This window comes from Neophocaena asiaeorientalis, unplaced genomic scaffold (genome assembly GCF_003031525.2).
Source record: "Neophocaena asiaeorientalis asiaeorientalis breed wild unplaced genomic scaffold, Neophocaena_asiaeorientalis_V1.1 scaffold556, whole genome shotgun sequence".
Taxonomy (NCBI): domain Eukaryota; kingdom Metazoa; phylum Chordata; class Mammalia; order Artiodactyla; family Phocoenidae; genus Neophocaena; species Neophocaena asiaeorientalis.
This window is the reverse complement of record NW_020171832.1, coordinates 40,433-62,487: the sequence shown is the minus strand read 5'-3', so window position 1 is coordinate 62,487 and position 22,055 is coordinate 40,433. Positions and strand designations below refer to the sequence as shown.

General features: G+C 37.7%; 1 protein-coding gene across 1 annotated transcript in view; it reads left to right on the top strand.

Annotated features, from left to right (window-relative positions):
• The window catches only part of LOC112397062 (uncharacterized protein MCAP_0864-like), a 235,657-nt gene that overhangs the window by 175,130 nt on the left and 38,472 nt on the right, over positions 1–22,055 (top strand). Inside the window, exons 9-10 of the mRNA XM_024741141.1 lie at positions 12,539–12,616; positions 12,955–13,158. Coding sequence (XP_024596909.1) covers positions 12,539–12,616; positions 12,955–13,158 — 282 coding nt within the window. The remainder of the gene's footprint in view (positions 1–12,538; positions 12,617–12,954; positions 13,159–22,055) is intronic.

The window sequence follows — 22,055 nt, the reverse complement described above, 5'->3', positions numbered from 1 at the left end:
TTTGAGTCCTCTCCCTCTTTTTCTTGATGAGTCTGGCTAATGGTTTATCAATTTTGTGTATCTTCTCAAAGAAACAGCTTTTAGTTTTATTGATCTTTGCTATTGTTTTCTTTGTTTCTATTTCATTTATTTCTGCTCTGATCTTTATGATTTCTGTCCTTGTGCTAACTTTGGGTTTTGTTCTTCTTTCTCTAGTTCCTTTAGGTGTAAGGTTGGATTGTTTATTTGAGATTTTTCTTGTTTCTTGAGTTAGGCTTGTGTAGCTGTAAACCTCCCTCTTAGAACTGCTTTTGCTTCATCCGATAGGTTTTGGATCATCGTGTTTTCATTGTCATTTTTCTCTAGGTATTTTTTTATTTCCTCTTTGATTTCTTCAGTGACCTCTTGGTTATTTAGTAAAGTATTGTTTAGCCTCCATGTGTTTGTGTTTTTTATGGTTCTTCCCCTATAATTCATTTCTAATCTCATAGCATTGTGGTCAGAAAAGATGCTTGATATGATTTCAATTTTCATAAATTTACTAAGCATTGATTTGTGACCCAAGATGTTATCTATCCTGGAGAATGTTCTGTGCACACTTGAGAAGAAAGTGTAATCTGCTGTTTTTGGATGGAATGTCCTATAAATATCAATTAAATCTATCTGGTCTATTGTGTCATTTAAAGCTTCTGTTTCCTTATTTATTTTCATTTTGGATGATCTGTCCATTGGTGTAAGTGAGGTGTGAACGTCCCCCATTATTATTGTGTTACTGTCAATTCCCTCTTTTATAGCTGTTAGCAGTTGCCTTATGTGTTGAGGTGCTCCTATGTTGGGTGCATATATATTTATAATTGTTATATCTTCTTCTTGGATTAGTCCCTTGATCATTTTGTAGTGTCCTTCCTTGTCTCTTGTAACATTCTTTATTTTAAAGTCTGTTTTATTTGATATGAGTATTGCTACTCCAGCTTTCTTTTGATTTCCATTTGCAGGGAATATCTTTTTCTATCCCCTCACTTTCAGTCTGTATGTGTCCCTAGGTCTGAAGTGGGTCTCTTGTAGACAGCATATATATGGGTCTTGTTTTTGTATCCATTCAGCAAGCCTGTGTCTTTTGGTTGGTGCATTTAATCCATTCACGTTTAAGGTAATTATTGATATGTATGTTCCTATGACCATTTTCTTAATTGTTTTGGGTTTGTTTTTGTAGGTCCTTTTCTTCTCTTGTGTTTCCCACGTAGAGAAGTTCCTTTAGCATTTGTTGTAGAGCTGGTTTGGTGGTGCTGAATTCTCTTAGCTTTTGCTGCTGTGTAAAGCTTTTGATTTCTCTATCGAATCTGAATGAGATCCTTGCTGGGTAGAGTAATCTTGGTTGTAGGTTCTTCCCTTTCATCACTTTAAGTGTATCATGCCACTCCCTCTGGCTTGTGGTGTTTCTGCTGAGAAGTCATCTGTTAACCTTATGGGAGTTCCCTTGTATGTTATGTGTCATTTTTCCCTTGCTGCTTTCAATAATTTTTTTTTGTCCTTAGTTTTTGCCAATTTGATTACTATGTGTGTCGGCGTGTTTCTCCTTGGGTTTATCCTGTGTGGGACTCTTTGCGCTCCCTAGAGTTGGGTGGCTATTTCCTTTCCCATGTTAGGGAAGTTTTCGACTATAATCTCTTCAAATATTTTCTCTCTTTCTCTCTCTCTTCTCCTTCTGGGACCCCTATAATGCGAATGTTGTTGCCTTTAATGTTGTCCCAGAAGTCTCTTAGGCTGTCTTCATTTATTTTCTTTTTTTTTTCTTCTTTATTCTGTTCTGCAGCAGTGAATTCCACCATTCTGTCTTCCAGGTCTCTTATCTGTTCTTCTGCCTCAGTTATTCTGCTATTGATTCCTTCTAGTGTAGTTTGCATTTTAGTTATTGTATTGTTCATCTCTGTTTGTTTGTTCTTTAATTCTTCTAGGTCTTTGTTAAACGTTTCTTGCATCTTCTCGATCTTCGCCTCCATTCTTTTTCTGAGGTCCTGGATCATCTTCACTATCATTATTGTGAATTATTTTTCTGGAAGGTTGCCTATCTCCCTTCATTTAGTTGTTTTTCTGGGGTTTTATCTTGTTCCTTCATCTGGTACATAGCCCTCTGCCTTTTCATCTCGTCTATCTTGCTGTGAATGTGGTTTTTGTTCCACAGGCTGCAGGATTGTAGTTCTTCTTGCTTTTGCTGTCTGCCCTCTCTATTTCTTTTAGAAATGATTTTATTTCAGAAATTTCAAAAATGGTAGTATAAATATAGTACATCTATAATTATAACACTAAAATAGAATTTATATAATCTTTGAAAAGTAAATAAATTCTTTTACTTTGTGGTATGTAATCTGGTAGCTTTGGTTTTCAGCTCCTGTGTTTTAGAAGGATGAGCCTCATTAGAAATATAAATACTGAAAATTCTTAGCAACTAAATGTTGTGTTGACCATGGACTATTCCTAAGAACAATGTGTTCAACAAAATTCTTAACAACACAAGGAAGAACAAATTCCAAAAATACTCTATCAAATTAATGTATAATTTGATTATTTGTAGCAAAATAATTTATTTTCAAAATCCAAGAAAAACCAAATATTCATGCTTTATAACACTGTGGTCAATAGTTCAGTAAATAATAGTTCAACTGTCTGTATATGATAATTGGGGTTGAAGGAATAAGTGGGCAAGAGGTCCTAGCATGACTCACTGCACCCAGCAAGAACTTTCTGATGAGAAGATACATGAAAAAAAGAAGCAAGATGGGAATTGCCAGAAAATTGTTAATCCCCACCCTCTAGTTACATCAGCGAGGGCTTTGGCCTCATGAATGTCCCATGCGGGAGGGCCTGCCTCATCAGACCACAGCCCATTTAATATTAATACATGCTTTGTGATACTTTTGTTAATTTTAATATAATTTATAATATGAGTGCTAAGAAATAAGAGTCAGAGTAGATTGGAGTTGGAGGGAGAAAATACCACTCAGTAAAGTCCATCAAATTAATTACCTGGAGGAAATCACTGTAGAATTGTAGAAATACTGATGCTGTTGTTTCAGTTTATAATAAAACTGGTGCTTCCTACCTGTGTGAGAACTTTTTAAAATTAGAAAATGGGCAGAGCATCCACTTTTAGAAAACTTGATGAAAGACAGAGCCAGTTAAATGGTCTCACCTGATGGAGACCTTTCTCTGTGCTGCCTGTACCTAGCTCTTCCATCTCTACTCCATCTACCCTCCTTCACTAATAGGATGAAATTGAAGTTGAGTAGGGCAGGCATGTAGGATCAGAGCCTGGGACTGCTCAGGGTACTCAGAGCTCAGGAAGTCCCCAGTAGTATGTAAGTACTATTTTATTTATAGATTAAAACCAAATTTTCAACTTGGCCATTGTTTTATGGTAAATTCAGTTTGAAGTCAAAATAATTCACTCAAAATTTTTGACATGCCATTTCTTAATAAATTGAAGATTTGCTCTATATACCCAAACCTGTTTGAACTTCCAGAAATTGGAAGGTGGTGTGAAATCAGATTTTTAAAAAATTTTAGTCCTCACTCTTTGTGGGGGCTGGGGTGAGGAATGAGTTTCACCCATCCAGCTTAAGATAATTGTTTTGTTTAAAGATTTTTAAATGTTTGGATATACGTTTTGTGGGTTTTTACTTACGGGGAAAAGGCAGTTTTTAAATGGATGAACTTCGGGTTCTTTTTTTCCTAAGATTTATAAGAAAATATTTTCCAATGTTTATAAGAACTTGTTGTATATTTGAAAATAGAGATTTTACCACTTAGGATTCTTTGAGCTATAAGTAACAGAGGTAGAGTGGTTTCAGGTTTAGTCAATCCAGTGACTCAACAGTATCACCAAGGATCTTGATGCTCTTTCTGTCTCTTTTCTGCTGCCCTCAGCACTGGCTTCACCCCAAGGCTAAGTCCCCTATGATCATGACATGGCTGCAATTCCAGGTACCACATCCAAATGTAACCACCCCAGTGGCAGGAAGGGCCTGTTTTTCTGGTGTCTCCTTAGAAGTGAGATAAAAATTTCTCAGAAGCCACCAAACAGCCCTCTCCTTACATCTCTTGGCTAAAACACTTTACATACCCTCTCCTAAATGATCACTGGCAAGGGGAACAGGACTACCACAGTTAGCTCAGGTCAGGCAGGATTTACCCTGAGAAGAGATGATAATGGGGCTCTGATGGCCAGGAAGACAGCTATAGTACATGTCCAGAAGGTAACTAGTAATGTTTACTAGAGGTAGAGTGTTAATGATGCTCTGAAAATTGATGACATTTTCTACAAATTTATTTATGTCATAATATCTAGATTAATTTAGGGAAGACCTTCCTGAAGTAATGAAAAATGTGGATGCTGTGAAATGCAACTTTTTTACTTTTAAATATTTATGTAGAGAGAGAGAGAGAGGGAGAGAGAACTAGGAAATAACACTTTTATTATATATATATGTATATAGGATAAGATAAGTAAATAAGACTAATAAGAAAGGCTGCTATAGAGGGTGAGAAGTTTTTAGGAATTCCTGAAAGAGAATACATAGGAAGGATAATAAAATGGGTCAACTCTGCAGAGGAATAAACTAGAGGAAAACCAATTGTGTGGTGGGCATGTGACAGGCAGGACTTTACCTGGAATCAGTTAACACAAAGAGAAGGGAGTGGGATAAGGCAAATCATCAGAACAGTGGTTCTCAAACTTCAATCTGCAGAAGAATCCTGGGTAGTTTACTGAAACTGTGTATTACAGTATGACCTCCCTCACAGACCCAATCCCAGGATCAGTTTCTGGGCTCCATTCCCACAGACATTCTGGCTTTAAATTTGGGTTTGGGGTGTCCCTGAGCAATCTGCATTTGTAATGCACTCCCCCCCCACACACACACAATTCTGATTCAGGTGATCCAATGAAGCCCACTCTGAGGGATCATATTTGGAACATTTAAGCCACTGGCCCCTCACCAGCCCCACCCCACCCCTAATCAACAGGTCCCGTGTGAAGCAGCATTTGCAAGGCATCTGCACCCAGAATAAAGCAGTGAGTGTGGGGACTGGAGCTGGGGAGCCTGCCAGCTACTGAACCCCAGAGGCCACGGTCCCCACATCCCAAGACAAACCTCCAGTGCCCCCACCATACTCTGCCCCTTCATCACAACCTTCAGAAACAATCTAGGGCAACAATAAACAGCAAAGCAGACAACAAACCAGAATCTTAGGCTTAGGATGAACACCCAACCAAAGATTACCAGGTATGTGAGAAAAACCTTCCCCCAGCCTTGTTCACATGGCTCTGAATTCACACAGAAAAGCTTTAACACCTAGAGAAATTGTTAAATAGCAAACAGAAGATGTTAAGATAAATTTTTAAAGTTAGGATATACTTCAAAGTATGTCCAGGATTGTAACCATTAAAGAAGAACAGGCTGTTACCAAAAAAAAACTATTAGGAATTTTAGAGATTAAAAATATGACTCCAGAAAAATGATTCCATTCATATTAAAAATGTATATGAATGTACACTCAAATTCATTGAATAAATGATTGGTAGGATTACAACAGTTCCTTCTGGAAGTGAGAGTCAGGGGTGTATAGAGACTCTTATTTTACTCTATATACTTATATATTGCTTAAATAGCTTACAGTGTGAATGTATTCATTTTCACATATGTAATGAAAAGAACAAAATTCACTTTAAATGATTTATAATTTATCAGTTACTAGTGAATATGTCTAAAGTGGTGATATGAAATATACGTTCTAATTTGGGGAACTTTGTTACATGCTTACACTTTAATTTTATTAGCAGCCACCTCCTCCTCATTTAACTAATAATTGTAAGCAATAATCAGCCATAACCAGCATAAATTTCTTGTTTATAAAGCTCTTGACCAAATAACAGCAACATTTTGCACAGTTGAGATGTTCTTGGAACATTATTATTGCCTTCTAAGATACAATGTTCTCCTGATTTTCCTCTTCTGTCATCATTCATGAGAATTTTTTGCCTAGAAAGCAGGTGGCCTGGTGGCAATCCAGTGTCAGAGTACAGATACACTTTCACATGATCCTAGATTTAACAGGCTGGGTTTCCTTCATTGACTCATTCAGTACAAAATGCTCATGGAGAGGCAGTTATGTGCCATGACGCTTTTGTGTACAAGCACTAGATACTGAAGTAACAAGATTGACAAGCTACAGTAGGTAATTTCAGGTAACGTTAAGTGCTGCAAAAATATAAAACAGGCATAAAAGAATGTGAGTGTTGGGGAAGAGTGGTATCCTTTTGATAGAGTGGCATCCCTGGGCAGATGACCTTTTTTTTTTTTTTCGGTACGCAGGCCTCTCACTGTTGTGGCCTCTCCCGTTGCGGAGCACAGGCTCCAGACGCGCAGGCTCAGCGGCCATGGCTCACGGGCCCAGCCGCTCTGCGGCATGTGGGATCTTCCCGGACCGGGGCACGAACCCGTGTCCCCTTCATCGGCAGGCGGACTCTCAACCACTGCACCACCAGGGAAGCCCCAGATGACCTTTGAGTTAAGATCTGAGTTACAGAAAGGAGCTAACAGTGCTAATAAGCTAACATCCGGAAGCAGAGAGATCAAGGACAAAAAATTCTTGGGAGTGAGTTTTACAAGTTAAAGGAACATGAAGGCCAGTTGTGGTAGATGGAATAATGGCTTCCAAAGATTTTCATGTCCTAATCCCTGAAATCTGTGAGTACATTATCCCTATGTGGCAAAAGGGATTTTGCACATGTTTAAATTAGGGATATAGAGCTGGGGAGATTATGTTGGATTATTCAGGCAGGCTCAATGTTATAACTGCAAAGGTCCTTATAAGATGAAAGCAAGAGGGTCAAAGTCACAAAAGTGGATGTGAGGATGGAAGTAGAGGTTGTAGTAATGTGATTTGAAGATGGAAGAAGGGGCCACAAGCCAAGGAATGCATGTGGTCTCTAGAAGCTAGAAAAGGCAGGAAAACAGATTCTCCTCTAGAGCTTCCAGGGGGAACACAGCCCTCAAGACATCTTGATTTTAGGACTTCTTACCTTAGAAATGTAAGATAATAAATTTGTGTTGTTTTAAACCCCTACATTTGTGGTAATTTGTTACAGCAGCAATAAGAAATGAATATACCAGTGTGTCCAAAGCCCAGTGAGGATTTTGGATTTATGCAGAGGGCAGAGGGAAACTCTTGGAGGTTTGGCAATAGAGAGAACTGATTTGATTTGTTTTAAAAGGGTGGCATGGCTGCTGCATGGAGAATGGACTGAAGTGGGAGTGCAAGAGCGATCAGGGAGACTAGGTGGGAGGCCCAGCGTACATGCAAGTGAGAAGTGGCTGGTTTAGTGTAAGGCTATAGTGTGGAGATGGAGAGAAATATATGCCAGGGGTCGCTCTCACAGGATTTACTGATGGAGTAGATGTGGCCGGGGAGGAAGAGGACTGGAAAAGAAAGGAAATAATAAAGGATGGGGTTTGGGGCTTTTCAGCATCAGGTAGACAGTTGAGAAGCAGTAGAGTATAGTGACTAACAGCCTGGAAGCCAAATCCAGACTGCTGGGGCAGTACTACTTAGCATTATGTCACCTTGGGCATGTTACTTACCTCTCTGTTTTCAGTTTCCTCAGCTGTAACAAGGGCTGAGTAAGGGCTGGTTTGAGCTTCATGTGAGATATATAAGGTGTTACCTATTAGTATCATTATGAGTTGGTGCCATTTCATGAAGTGGGAAAATTTGTAAAAGAAATAGATAGGGGGGTGAGGGAAATACAAAACAATGCTTTTGATCTGTTAGATTTGAGATGCCTTTTGGACAGCAAAGTAGAAATATCAAGGAGGCAGTTTAAGAATGGCTATTTCACATAAAGAAGTGGAATGGTATGACCCTTGCCTTTCAAATTAGAGGAGAATATCCAACTACTCTATCTTATTTCCTTTGCTTTGATTGGCAGGAGCAGCAGGGGCCTTTCTGAAGGCTTATTCAAAGCAGTTGAAGAGAAAGGATTAACACTATTTGCTGAGGGTAAAAGAAGGAATGCAGTGTTTAAAGAGATGTAGGCATTCTTTCTATTCCTTCCAATTCCTCCCATCCTAATGAAGGGGAAGATAACAGTTGGGCAGTGAAGGGCAGACCATAAAAAGAGTGGCTTAACTGGCGTGGGGGTGGGAGATGACCATAGTGAGGGGAGTTCTTGGGATGGTAGACTGCCCAGGGACCTTTTTTTCTTAAATTGCAGCCAAAATTTATTGGCCACATAGTAAAATAACCACTTAAAGGTGTTCTGCTGTCCCTGACTCTAGATTTGGAAAAGTGTGTATAAGAGTCTGAACATAGAGTGAAAGTTGTGGCTGGGGCTGCTGAATCTCAAAGCATTTCTAAAAGGAACATTGTTGTTTGACTTAAAAGTAAATGTATAAAACTTGGCAAATACAGGAATCCACAAAAAAAACCTTTATATTTCGATATCCTTATAGTCCATTTTTCTAAGTAATGCATATTTTAAACGTATTTTCACTCAGTAATATATCCTGGATATTTTCCCATGTCATTACATGATATATTTATAGTTATCAAATAGCTATGTAGTATTCTAATCTGTGGATGAATCATAACTTATTTTCTAATCCCTTGTATTTTAAAATTTCCAAATTTTTCACTTTTATAAGCAAGGTATTTTGAAATTCATAGAGATAAATCTTTCTATTCACATGCAGTTATTTCCTTAGGATAATTTTTGCTGGACTCAAACTTGCATATTTTTAAGACTATTAATTCATAATGACTCATTACCTTGCAATAAGATTTTATTGATTTATAATCTCAGCAGTGTTTGTAAATACCTATTTCTCCACTTCCTAGCTAATACTGGGTAGTATAACTAAGAAAAAAAAAATCCTAGTTTAATGAAAACTTGTACCCCTGCATCTTTGGCTCTTTGTATTCTTTCCTTTGTGACTCACCTGAGTACAACCTTTGCTCACTTTTTAATGGCATGTTACTCTTTTCCTTATTCTTTATTTTCTAATGTTTTACTTGGAAATAATTTCAAACTTACAAAAAGTTGTAAACATGATGATAGTACAAAGCACACAAATAGGCTTTAACCAGATTCATCTATTATTAATGTTTTAACCCATTTGTTTTTTCCCCTCACCCCTACCCCTGTCCCCTCAACCTTTTCTCTCTCTCTCTCTCTCTCTTTCTCCCCCTGAAACCCACACACAAATTTTCCTGCACCATTTGAGGATAAGTTACATACAGCACGACCCTTTACTTCTAAATAGTTTAGCCTGCCTTTCCTCAGGACAGTGATACTTCATATAACCAGGAGGGTAATCAATGTTATAATTTTACATACAATAATTACATTAATACTATTCTAATCTAGCATCCATATTCTAATTTTCTGAGTGGGCCTTTATAATATTTTCTCCTCTAGCACATAGTCCAGGTAGGGTCAGCCTACTTGGTATGTCTCTTTAGCCTCCTTAAATCTGGAATATTTCCAGTCCATCTTTGTCTTTTTATGACATGGACATTTTTGAAGAATGCAGAACCCCTCATACTTTTTTAAATAAAATATTTTTCATTTTGTATTTTTCTGGTTTCCTCTTGATTGGATTAAGGATATGTACTCTCAGCCAGAAAACCACATAGGTGAGAACGAGCACCTCTCAGAGCACCACATCTGGAGGCACATGATCATCTGCCTCTCATTGGTGATGTTAATTTTGATCACCTGGTCAAGGTATTGCTCAATTTTTCCACTGTATTATTACTGAGGGGTTTTGTTCCCTTTCAACCAGTAAGCAGTCTAAGAGACACTTTAGGTACATACACATGCTCTGCTTTTCATCAACACTTATCCCTAGATATAGCATCCATTAATAATTTTTACCTCACCTAATCTTTATGACAGTCATTGCTAGATGATGATTTTTCCAACTCCAAGTCTCCCTAACCATTTATTAGTAAGCCCTCAGCATTCTACTTTAAATAGGAGCCTCCCTTCTTCCCATTATTTATTTACTTATTGGTATGGATTCATGAACTCCTGTTTTGTTCAATGGCTTATAATTCATTATTGTACTTAATTATTTTGGCACACAAATTGTTCTAAGCTTAGCCACTGGGGGCCACTTCCGGCTGGCTCTTAGGACGTTGGAACATGATCCCGTCCTCTTTCATAAGCACTTCCTTACTTTCGGTATAACAAACTTTTTCAGGTATAGCTACTCTGCCCCAGCCTTGGAATCACCCATTTCTCTGAGTAGTCCTTGTTCCTTTGAATGTGAATGGTATTAGAGACCAGTATCTAGGCTCTAAGTATGCTCATGTGCTGCTTGATTACGGTGATGGTTTCATGGGCTTGTACGTATGTCAAATCTGCCAAATTGTGGGCAGTTTATTGTATGTTAGTATAATACTTAAAACTATTTTACAAAAAGTGGATAATAAAGGAAACAACATGTTTTTTTTGTTTGTTTTGTTTTGGTTTTTTTCGGTACGTGGGCCTCTCACTGTTGTGGCCTCTCCCATTGCGGAGCACAGGCTCCGGACGCGCAGGCTCAGCGGCCGTGGCTCACGGGCACAGCCGCTCCGCGGCATGTGGGATCTTCCCGGACCGGGGCACGAACCCGCGTCCCCTGCATCGGCAGGCGGACTCTCAACCACTGTGACACCAGGGAAGCCCGAAAAAACATGTTTTTAAAAACATTTTTTCATAAAAGAAAAAGTAGAACTAAAGTATAGTGTTTAGGGATAAAACTTGGGCAATACAATTCCAAAGAAAATCAGTGATTACCATAAAATTCATGAGAATGATCAATTTAGGGAGGAGGGGGTTGGCTATTATTGGGCCCAGGACATGAAGCTTCTAGGCTAGCTGATTAGGTTTTATTTTTTTACATGGATTGGTAGTTGCAAAAGTTTCTTCCTTGTAATAATTCATCATATAATTGTTTATGTAATTTTCTGTAGCTTACAATTTTATCATTGTAAGCTAGAAAAGAAAATAAATGAATAAAAATAAATGCTGTTCATATTCATGATATAAATAAATTATTGTTTATTAGGAATTAAAGTTATTCTGCAAGTAGGGCAAATCCATTAAGAATCTAACATTTTTTGTACATTTATAAACTTATTAAATTAGCTTTCAAAGCTATTTTAAGGTACATTCATATAATAAATTATTAATGAGAAGTCTATACAAACAAACTGGAATATTAATCTTTCTTAATATGTTAACTTTTTGAGTATTGTTACAAAACTGAATCATATAAGATCAAGACAAATGTCTATTTCAGTTTTAGAATTTCCATTTCGTTCTTTTTAATGGTTTCTATTTCTCTGCTGAGGTTTTTTATCTTTTCACGAATTAAAGTAGATTTTCCTTTATGTCTTTGAGCGAGTTATAACTGTGCCTTCAGAAATCCTTGTCTGCTAATTTCAGTTTCCGGGTCATCTCAGAGTCAGTCCCTATTAACTGTCTTTTCTCTTTAGAATAGGTCATGCTTTTCTATGTCTTCCTATGTTGAGTAATTTTTTTATATTCTGGACATTGTGAATGTTATGTTATGGAAATTCTAGATTCTGTTATATCTCTCTAAATACTATTGGTGGTGGTGTTGGTAGGGGTGGTGTTGCTTTAAGCAGACAATTAATTTGGTTGGCCTCAAAATACAAACTCTGTCTCTATGGCAACAGCTCAAATCTCAGTTCAGTTTTTTCATCTTTAACTAGGCTGCTTGGAGTCTGCCCAGGGCACCTGTAGTTCAGGGCTCAGCCAGACATATGGGCAGAGTTTATATGCAGTATTTGTGATTCCCTCCCACTGGCTCACTCCCATTTGGGGTTCACTTTTCACTTTCCTGCAGCTGTGGTTGTCCCCAAACACTGTCTTGTAGTTCTTCAAGCCAGAATGACTGTGAGTTTTCTACCAGTTTTCTGTCAGAATTTTGGTTCTCCTGTATGGTGCAGACTGGGGCCTGCCCTCAGGTTTAAAATCATTTTTTAAAAAAAGCAACAAAAAACCCTGACCCCATGGCTGTCACCTCATTCTCAGTGTCAACTTTCCTCCAGAATCTTCGTGCTTTTGGTCACTTTCACATAGGGGTATTTTCTTTTGTTTGCTTTTTAAATGTTGTCTAAAGCTTAGACATTTTAGTTAAATGCAGATCAGTCTGACAGGAGATTACTTGGCCATTATAGAAGTGGACTGAATATTTATTTCTTTAAAGAAATAATAATGTGAAGATGCTAAGAAATTTTTTTATGGATGAGTAAAGTAATGATATGGAAAAGCACATATAATTGGACTAACAGATTAGGTTATTTTTTGGCAAACAAAAACCCTTTGACTATATATTTCTAATTTCAAGGAAATCTGCATATGTAACCACAAATACAATATAAAGATAGGAAAAGTAATAAAGGAAAAACCTGTTTTTATAAAAGGGAAAAAAATTACACTTCAACTATTTTTAAATAAAATATTTGAACCTCTTTTGTATTATTTTAGGAATAAATCAAATGAAGCTGATGAGTGTCAAAGAGAACTTAGAAAACTGAAGTTCGAATCCATTATTTCTGAGTCACGGTATACACTGCAAATTTTTTATTTAATAGTTTTAGTAATTGAATTTGAAACCATACTTTAAATAACATTTAAAATGTACTTAGCTTTTCTTATTGTATTGTTTACATAAACAATACCTAATTCAAGTTTATAATATATTGAAGCTATTCATTGATTTTTGCCTTTGCCTGGATGGGAAAATGTTTAAATCGCAGAACTATTCATTTACATAACGTTCTTATTTTAAAAATTAAAGTTATACTCTTTAGTTTTAAATGAGATATTTATATATCTTTGATAAACATAAAAACATAGTATTTAATGCATATTGGTTGGGCTTTTTTCTTATTCCATTTTAGGCACACCAGATTGCTTAAAGAAAAGGAAGACTCTTTAATGACTTGTCAACAAATATATAAAACTTTACAGGAAGAACTGACTGCAAAAGAAAGGCAAGAAGCTGACTTAAAAAGAAGAATTAATCTTGCAGAAAATGAACTGGAAATAACCAAAACTCTTCTGAATCAGACAAAGCAAGAGGTTGTAACACTGAAAAGTGAAAGGTGCAGTCAAGAATAATTTCTTCCAAATATATTTTATGTTTAAGTCAGTATTCCATATATATTTGAAACACCAAGGTCCTATATATTTTGATAACAGTAAAATCACAGGATTAAAGATATATTTCACCTGAAAGGTCATTGCATCCCACTACCTCATTTTACAAGTGATTAAACTGAATTCCAAATTGGTTAAATGACTTGCTTAACATCACACAGTTAGTGCAAGTAGAGATGGAACCCACATGGCATTTGGTGTTAGATTTTTGTTGAAAAGAATCAAAAAGATCATGTGTGGTACTTATACTACTGAGCTTTACCTCAGCCAATAATTGGTGGATTCTATCATTTTCCAATAGAAAAACATCTTTTTATGTCACTTTTTCCTTTTATTAGCTCCTACTTTTCTTCTCTCTTTGTTATTTGTCAATACCTGTTATTGGGGACTCTCCACGAGCAAAGATACCTCTGGTGTTGCATTAGTATCAAGGATACTAAGAAGCATATTCCTCCACACAATCTAGATATTTTTGCTCAGTTAATTTGTCTTTAAATTAAACTTACCTGTACTTAGTATCTCAACCCTGCTTTCTTTCTTTTCGTTTTCATTTGCCTGATAATGTCTTTTATTCTTTCTGAGTCCTTTTGTTTTGAATTCATATTGATATATAGCACAAATTTGGGGGGTTTGTTGGTTTTTATTAAAGCTAGGAGTCTTTAAGGGGACATATTATGCCATTTACATTTATTGATATAGCTATTATATTCCATAAGGACAGAAGTTCCATAAGGGCAAGAATTTTTGTCTTGTATTATTCTCTGTGTATAGAAGGCACAATTGGCTATTTGTTTTTCATTCTTCTATCATATTCTTTCCATTAGAATAGAATTGTTTTACAATGTTGGCTTAGTTTCTGCTGTACAATGAAGTGAATCAGCTATATGTATACCTATATCTCCTCCCTCTTGGACCTCCCTCCCACTCCCTGCCCCATCACACCCATCACGGAGCACCCGTCACAGAGCACCGAGCTGCGCTTCCTGTGCTTTACAGCATGTTCCCACTAGCTAGCTATTTTTTATGCATGGTAGTGTATATATGTCAATCCTAATCTCCCAGTTCATCCCACCCTCCTCTTCCCCCTCTGTGTCCACATGTTCGTTCTCTATGTCTACCTCTCTATTCCTGCCCTGCAAATAGATTCATCTGTACCATTTTTCTAGATTCCACATATATGCGTCAATATACGATATTTGCTTTCCTCTTTCTGACTTACTTCACTCTGTATGACAAACTCTAGACCATCCACATCTCTACAAATGACCCAATTTCATTTCTATTTATGGCTGAGTAATATTCCATTATGTATGTATACCACATCTCCTTTATCCATCTGTTGATGGACATTTAGGTTGTTTCCATGTCCTGGCTATTGTAAATAGTGCTGCAATGAACATTGGGGTACCTGTGTCTTTTTGAATTATGGTTTTCTCAAGGTATATGCCCAGTAGTAGGATTGCTGGATCATATGGTACTTCTATTTTTAGTTTTTTAAGGAACCTCCATACTGTTCTTCACAGTGCCTGTATCAATTTACATTCCCACCAACAGTGCAAGAGGGTTCCCTTTTCTCCACACCCTCTCCAGCATTTATTGTTTGTAGATTTTTTGATGATGGCCATTCTGACTTGTGTTAGGTGATACCTCATTGTAGTTTTGATTTGCATTTCTCTAATAATTAGTGATGTTGAGCATATTTTCATGTGCCTCTTGGCCATCTGTATGTCTTCTTTGGTGAAATGTCTATTTAGATCTTCCGCCCATTTTTTGATTGGGTTGTTTGTTTTCTTGATATTGAGCTCCATAAACTGTCTGTATATTTTGGAGATTAATCCTTTGTCCATTGCTTCGTTTGCAAATATTTTCTCCCATTCTGAGGGTTTTATTTTCGTCTTGTTTATGGTTTCCTTTGCTGTGCAAAAGCTTTTAAGTTTAATTAGGTCCCGTTTGCTTATTTTTGTTTTTTATTTTCATTACTCTAGGAGGTGGGTCATAAAATATCTTGCTGTGATTTATGTCAAAGAGTGTTTTTCCTTTGTTCTCCTCTAAGTGTTTTATAGTGTTCAGTTTTACATTTAGGTATTTAATCCTTTTTGAGTTTACTTTGTGTATGGTGTTAGGTTGTGCTCTAATTTCATTGTTTTACATGTAGCTGTCCAGTTTTCCAGGCACTGCTTATTAAAGAGGCTGTCTTTTCTCCATTGTATGTTCTTGCCTCCTTCATCATAAATTAGGTGACCATATGTGCATGGGTTTATCTCTGGGCTTTCTAGCCTATACCATTGCTCTATATTTCTGTTTTCTGTTTTGCCAGTACCATACTGTCTTGATTACTGGAGGTTTGTAGTATAGTTTGAAGTCAGGGAGCTTGATTCCTCCAGCTCTGTTTTCTTTCTCAAGATTGCTTTGGCTATTCAGGGTCTTTTGTGTTTCCATACAAATTATGAAATTTTTTGCTGTAATTCTGTGACGAAAGCTATTAGTAATTTGATAGGGATTGCATTGAATCTGTAGATTGCTTTGGGTAGTATAGTCATTTTCACAATATTGATTCTTCCAATCTAGGAACATGGTATATTTCTTCATCTGTGTATGTCATCTTTGATTTCTTTCATCAGTGTCTTATAGTTTTCTGAGTACAGGTCTTTTGCCTCCTTAGGTAGGTTTATTCCTAGGTATTTTATTCTTTTTGTTGCAATGGTAAATAGGGTTGTTTCCTTAATTTCTCTTTCTGATTTTCCCTTGTTAGTGCATGGGAGCACCACAGATTTCTGTGTATTAATTTTGTATCCTGCAACCTTACCAAATTCACTGATTAGTTCTAGTAGCTTACTGGTGGCATCTTTAGGATTTTCTGTGTATAGTATCATGTCATCTTCAAACAGTGATAATTTTACTTCTTCTTTGCCAATTTGTGTTCCTTTTATTTCTTTTTCTTCTCTGATTGCCATGGCTAAAACTTCCAAAACTATCTTGAATAAGAGTGGCGAGTGTGGACATCCTTGTCTTGCGAGACTGGACATCCTTGTGTTGTTCCTGATCTTAGTGGATATGCTTTCAATTTTTCACCATTGAGTATGATGTTTGCTGTGGGTTTGTCATATGTGGATGACCTCTGTTATGTTGAGGTAGGTTCCCTCTATGCCCATTTTCTGGAGAGTTTTTATCATGAATCGGTGTTGAATTTTGTCAAAAGCTTTTTCTGCATCTATTAAAATGATCATATGGTTTTTATTCCTTAATTTGTTAATATGGTATATCACATTGATTGATTTGCATATATTGAAGAATCCTTCCATCCCTGGGATAAATCCCACCTGATCATAGTGTACAATCTTTTTAAGGTGTTGTTGAATTCTTTTTGCTAGTATTTTGTTGAGGATTTTTGCATTTATGTTAATCAGTGATATTGGTCTGTAATTTTCTTTTTTTGTGATATCTTTGTCTGGTTTTGGTATCAGGGTGATGGTGGCCTCATATAATGAATTTGGGAGTGTTCCTCCCTCTGCAATTTTTTGGAAGAGTTTGAGAAGGTTGGGTGTTAGCTCTCCTCTAAATGTTTGATAGAATTCACCTGTGAAACCATCTGGTCCTGGACTTTTGTTTGTTGGAATATTTTTAATTACAGTTTCAATTTCATTATTTGAGATAGGTCTCTTCATATTTTCTAGTTCTTCCTGGTTCAGTCTTGGAAAATTGTACCTTTCCAAGAATTTGTCCACTTCTTCGAGGTTGTCCATTTTATTGGCATATAGTTTTTTGTAGTATTCTCTTATAATCCTTTGTATTTCTGCAGTGTCAGTTGTTACTTCTCCTTTTTCATTTCTGATTCTATTGATTTGAGTCTTCTCCCTTTTTTTCTTGATGAGTCTGGATAAAGGTTTATCAATTATGTTTATCTTCTCAAAGAGCCAGCTTTTACTTTTATTGATCTTTGCAATTGTTTTCTTCATTTCTATTTCATTTATTTATGCTCTGATTTTTATGATTTTTTCCTTCTACTGACTTCAGGTTTTCTTTGTTCTTTTTTATGTGATCTCTTGGTTATTTAGTAGCACACTGCTTAGCCTCCATGTATTTGGGTTTTTTTTACAGGTTTTTTCCTGTAATTGATTTCTAATCTCATAGCATTGTGGTCAGAAAAGATGCTTGATACGATTTCAGTTTTCTTGAATTTTCTGAGGCTTGGTTTGTGACCCAAGATGTGATCTCCCCTGGAGAATGTTCTGTGTGCACTTGAGAAGAAAGTGTATTCTGCCACTTTCTGGTGGAATGTTCTATAAATATAAGTTAAATCTATCTGGTCTACTGTCATTTAAAGCTTGCGTTTCCTCATTTTCTGTTTGGATGATCTGTCCATTGGTGTAAGTGGGCTGTTAAAGTCCCCTACTATTATTGTGTTACTGTCAATTTGCCCTTTTATGGTTGTCAGCATTTGCCTTATGTATTGAGGTGCTCCTATGTTGAGTGCATAAATATTTATAATTGTTATATCTTCTTCTTGGATTGATGCCTTGATCATTATGTAGTGTCCTTCCTTATCTCTTGTAACAGTCTTTATTTTAAAGTCTATTTTATCTGTTACGAGTATTGCTACTCCAGCTTTCTTTTGATTTCCATTTACATGGAATATCTTTTTGCATCCCTTCACTTTCAGTCTGTATGTGTACCTAGGTCTGAAGTGGGTCTTTTGTAGACAACATATATATGGGTCTTCTTTCTGTATCCATTCAGCCAGTCTGTGTCTTTTGACTGGAGCATTTAATCCATTTACCTTCAAGGTTATTGTCGATGTGTATGTTCCTATGACCATTTTCTTAATTGTTTTGGGTTTGTTTTTGTGTGTCTTTTTCTTCTCTTGTGTTTCCCGCCTAGAGAAGTTTCTTTAGCATTTGTTGTAAAGCTGGTTTGGTGGTCCTGAGGTCTCTTAACTTTTGCCTGTCTGTAAAGCTGTTGATTTCTCCATTGAATCTGAATGAGATCCTTGCTGGGTAGAGTAATCTTGGCTGTAGGTTTTTCTCTTTCATCACTTTAAGTATATCCTGCCACTCCCTTGTGGTCTGCAGAGTTTCTGTTGAAAAATCAGCTGATAAGCTTATAGGGATTCCTTTGTATGTTATTTTTTGCTTTTCCCTTGCTGCTTTTAATATTTTTTTCTTTGAATTTAATTTTTGTTAGTTTGATTAATATGTGTCTTGGTGTGTTTCTCGTAGGGTTTATCCTGTATGGGACTCTCTGTGCTTCCTGACTTGGGTGACTCTTTCCTTTCCCATGTTAGGGAAGTTTTCCACTCTAACCTCTTCAAATATTTTCTCAGACCTTTCTTTTTCTCTTCTTCTTTTGGGACCCCTGTAATTCGAATATTGGTGCATTTAGTATTGTCCCAGAGGTCTCTGAGATTGTCTTCAATTCTTTTCATTCTTTTTTCTTTATTCTGCTCCTCGGCAGTTATTTTTGTGACCCAAGATGTGATCTCCCCTGGAGAATGTTCTGTGTGCACTTGAGAAGAAAGTGTATTCTGCCACTTTCTGGTGGAATGTTCTATAAATATAAGTTAAATCTATCTGGTCTACTGTCATTTAAAGCTTGCGTTTCCTCATTTTCTGTTTGGATGATCTGTCCATTGGTGTAAGTGGGCTGTTAAAGTCCCCTACTATTATTGTGTTACTGTCAATTTGCCCTTTTATGGTTGTCAGCATTTGCCTTATGTATTGAGGTGCTCCTATGTTGAGTGCATAAATATTTATAATTGTTATATCTTCTTCTTGGATTGATGCCTTGATCATTATGTAGTGTCCTTCCTTATCTCTTGTAACAGTCTTTATTTTAAAGTCTATTTTATCTGTTACGAGTATTGCTACTCCAGCTTTCTTTTGATTTCCATTTACATGGAATATCTTTTTGCATCCCTTCACTTTCAGTCTGTATGTGTACCTAGGTCTGAAGTGGGTCTTTTGTAGACAACATATATATGGGTCTTCTTTCTGTATCCATTCAGCCAGTCTGTGTCTTTTGACTGGAGCATTTAATCCATTTACCTTCAAGGTTATTGTCGATGTGTATGTTCCTATGACCATTTTCTTAATTGTTTTGGGTTTGTTTTTGTGTGTCTTTTTCTTCTCTTGTGTTTCCCGCCTAGAGAAGTTTCTTTAGCATTTGTTGTAAAGCTGGTTTGGTGGTCCTGAGGTCTCTTAACTTTTGCCTGTCTGTAAAGCTGTTGATTTCTCCATTGAATCTGAATGAGATCCTTGCTGGGTAGAGTAATCTTGGCTGTAGGTTTTTCTCTTTCATCACTTTAAGTATATCCTGCCACTCCCTTGTGGTCTGCAGAGTTTCTGTTGAAAAATCAGCTGATAAGCTTATAGGGATTCCTTTGTATGTTATTTTTTGCTTTTCCCTTGCTGCTTTTAATATTTTTTTCTTTGAATTTAATTTTTGTTAGTTTGATTAATATGTGTCTTGGTGTGTTTCTCGTAGGGTTTATCCTGTATGGGACTCTCTGTGCTTCCTGACTTGGGTGACTCTTTCCTTTCCCATGTTAGGGAAGTTTTCCACTCTAACCTCTTCAAATATTTTCTCAGACCTTTCTTTTTCTCTTCTTCTTTTGGGACCCCTGTAATTCGAATATTGGTGCATTTAGTATTGTCCCAGAGGTCTCTGAGATTGTCTTCAATTCTTTTCATTCTTTTTTCTTTATTCTGCTCCTCGGCAGTTATTTCCACCATTCTGTCTTATAGCTCACTTATTTGTTCTTCTGCCTCAGTTATTCTGTTATTGATTCCTTCTAGTGTATTTTTCATTTTGGTTATTTTGTTGTTCATCTCTGTTTGTTTGTTTTTTAATTCTTCTAGATCTTTTATTTATTTATTTTTTTTTTGCAGTACGTGGGCATCTCACTGTTGTGGCCTTTTCCGTTACGGAGCACAGGCTCCGGACGCGCAGGCTCAGCGGCCATGGCTCACGGGCCCAGCCACTCCACGGCATGTGGGATCTTCCTGGACCGGGGCACAAACCCATGTCCCCTGCATCGGCAGGCAGACTCTCAACCACTGCGCCACCAGGGAAGCCTTAATTCTTCTAGATCTTTGTTAAATATTTCTTGTATCTTCTCAGTCCGTGCCTCCATTCTATCTTCTAGATTCTGCATCATGTTTACTATCATTACTCTGAAGTCTTTTTCAGGTAGATTGCCTATTTCCTCTTCATTTATTTGGTCTTGTAGGTTTTTACCTTGCTCCTTTTTCTGTGACATATTTTTTTGTCCTCTCATTTTTCTTTTTTTAATTGTGTTCCTGTCTTACTGGTTGTTTGTCCTGAGGCTTCCAGCACTGGAGTTTGTAGAGCTGGGTGTTGGTGCCGAGATGAGAACCTCCAGGAGACCTCACTCCGATGAATATTCCCTGGGGTCTGAGGTTCTCTTTTATTCCTGTAGTTCGGACTTGGAGCTCCCACCACAGGAGCTCAGGCCCGAACCAAGATCCTGCAAGCCGCGTGGGCAGCCCAAAAAAAAAAAAAAAAAAGAAGGAAAGGAACAGAACAATAACAAAGAGGAGTAAAAGATAAAATAATATTAGAAAACTAACAGATATTTAGAAAAAACTTAAAATATTAAAATATAGATGAAACAACAACCTGGAGGTAAAACAGAACTACAGTGGCAAAAAAGAGGAGGATTAAAAAAAAAAAAAAAAGCCTGAAAAGTCCTTGGCTGTGGAGGATGGGGCTTATGCAGGCGCAGGGTTTAGGCAGTGGGCGGGGCCTATGTTTAGGACCCACAGAGCCAGAAAAGGCCCCAGGGGGAGTGGGGCTTTTGCTCAGTGTGGCAGGAGGGACCCAGGAGTGCCTCTGGCCTTGGAGGGTGGAGGACCAGGTCCGGGACCCCAGCAGGCTCCCCGGGCCCAAGTGGGTAGGGGAAATGCTAGGCACACTCTCCCCTGATCCTCCAATCCCGGAGGGCCCCTCCCCATCCACCTCTCCTCTTCTTCCCCTCCTGCCCAGGACTGACACAGACAGAGGGGGCCCCAGAAGTTGGAGGACCTGGCCTGGGACCCCAGAAGGCTTCCTGGGGCCCAAGTGTGTGGGCAAAATACCCACTGCACCTCCCCTGATCCTCCAAGCCCCCTAGGGTCCCTGCAGGCATGGGAACCCCTCCCCTCTCCCAGCTACCCCTTAGGGGTGCTAGTCCTGTCCAATCTCCACTTCTCCTCCCCCCTCACTGCCCCCTACATCCGACCCGGCTGCTCGGGGGTCCCTTCTCTCTCCTTGGGCGTCAAGGTCCCCCACCAGCGACCAGCAGGTGCCCTAGTTGTGGTTCGTTTTTAGTTTATTTTTTATTTTATTCATTTTATTTTATGAGTATTTGCTTTCTAATTTAGAAGATTTATAATTTTGTTTTCATTCTTTTTAAGGGCAACTATTTGCTCCCAGAGGAGTCTGGGAGTGGGGCCACAAAAGTGGGTAGCAGGCAGCTTAGAATTAGGTTCTAACCAACAATACTATGCCCTAGATCACATCTGTCTCTACTCCAGGCTAGTCAGAGGTCTGTCTAGTTCACAGAGAAACAAGGCTTGTCTCTGGTCCCCTCTGGGATGATATACATTTACTTCTCTTTGGTTTAGTAAGATGAACAAATGCAGAGCTTATTGCCATCCACCATTTCTTCCTCACCCTGCCACACCAATAAACTGCCTGTCGCTAAGATGTTTTGTCTTGTAGTTCCGTGACTCTTCATCCCACCCCAACTTCTGCCGTTTCACAGTTGTGTCACTGATAAGCCCAGAGCATATTAGAAGCAGTAATTTTATAAGCAGGAAATTGGCAAGAGCCAGGCTTACTAATA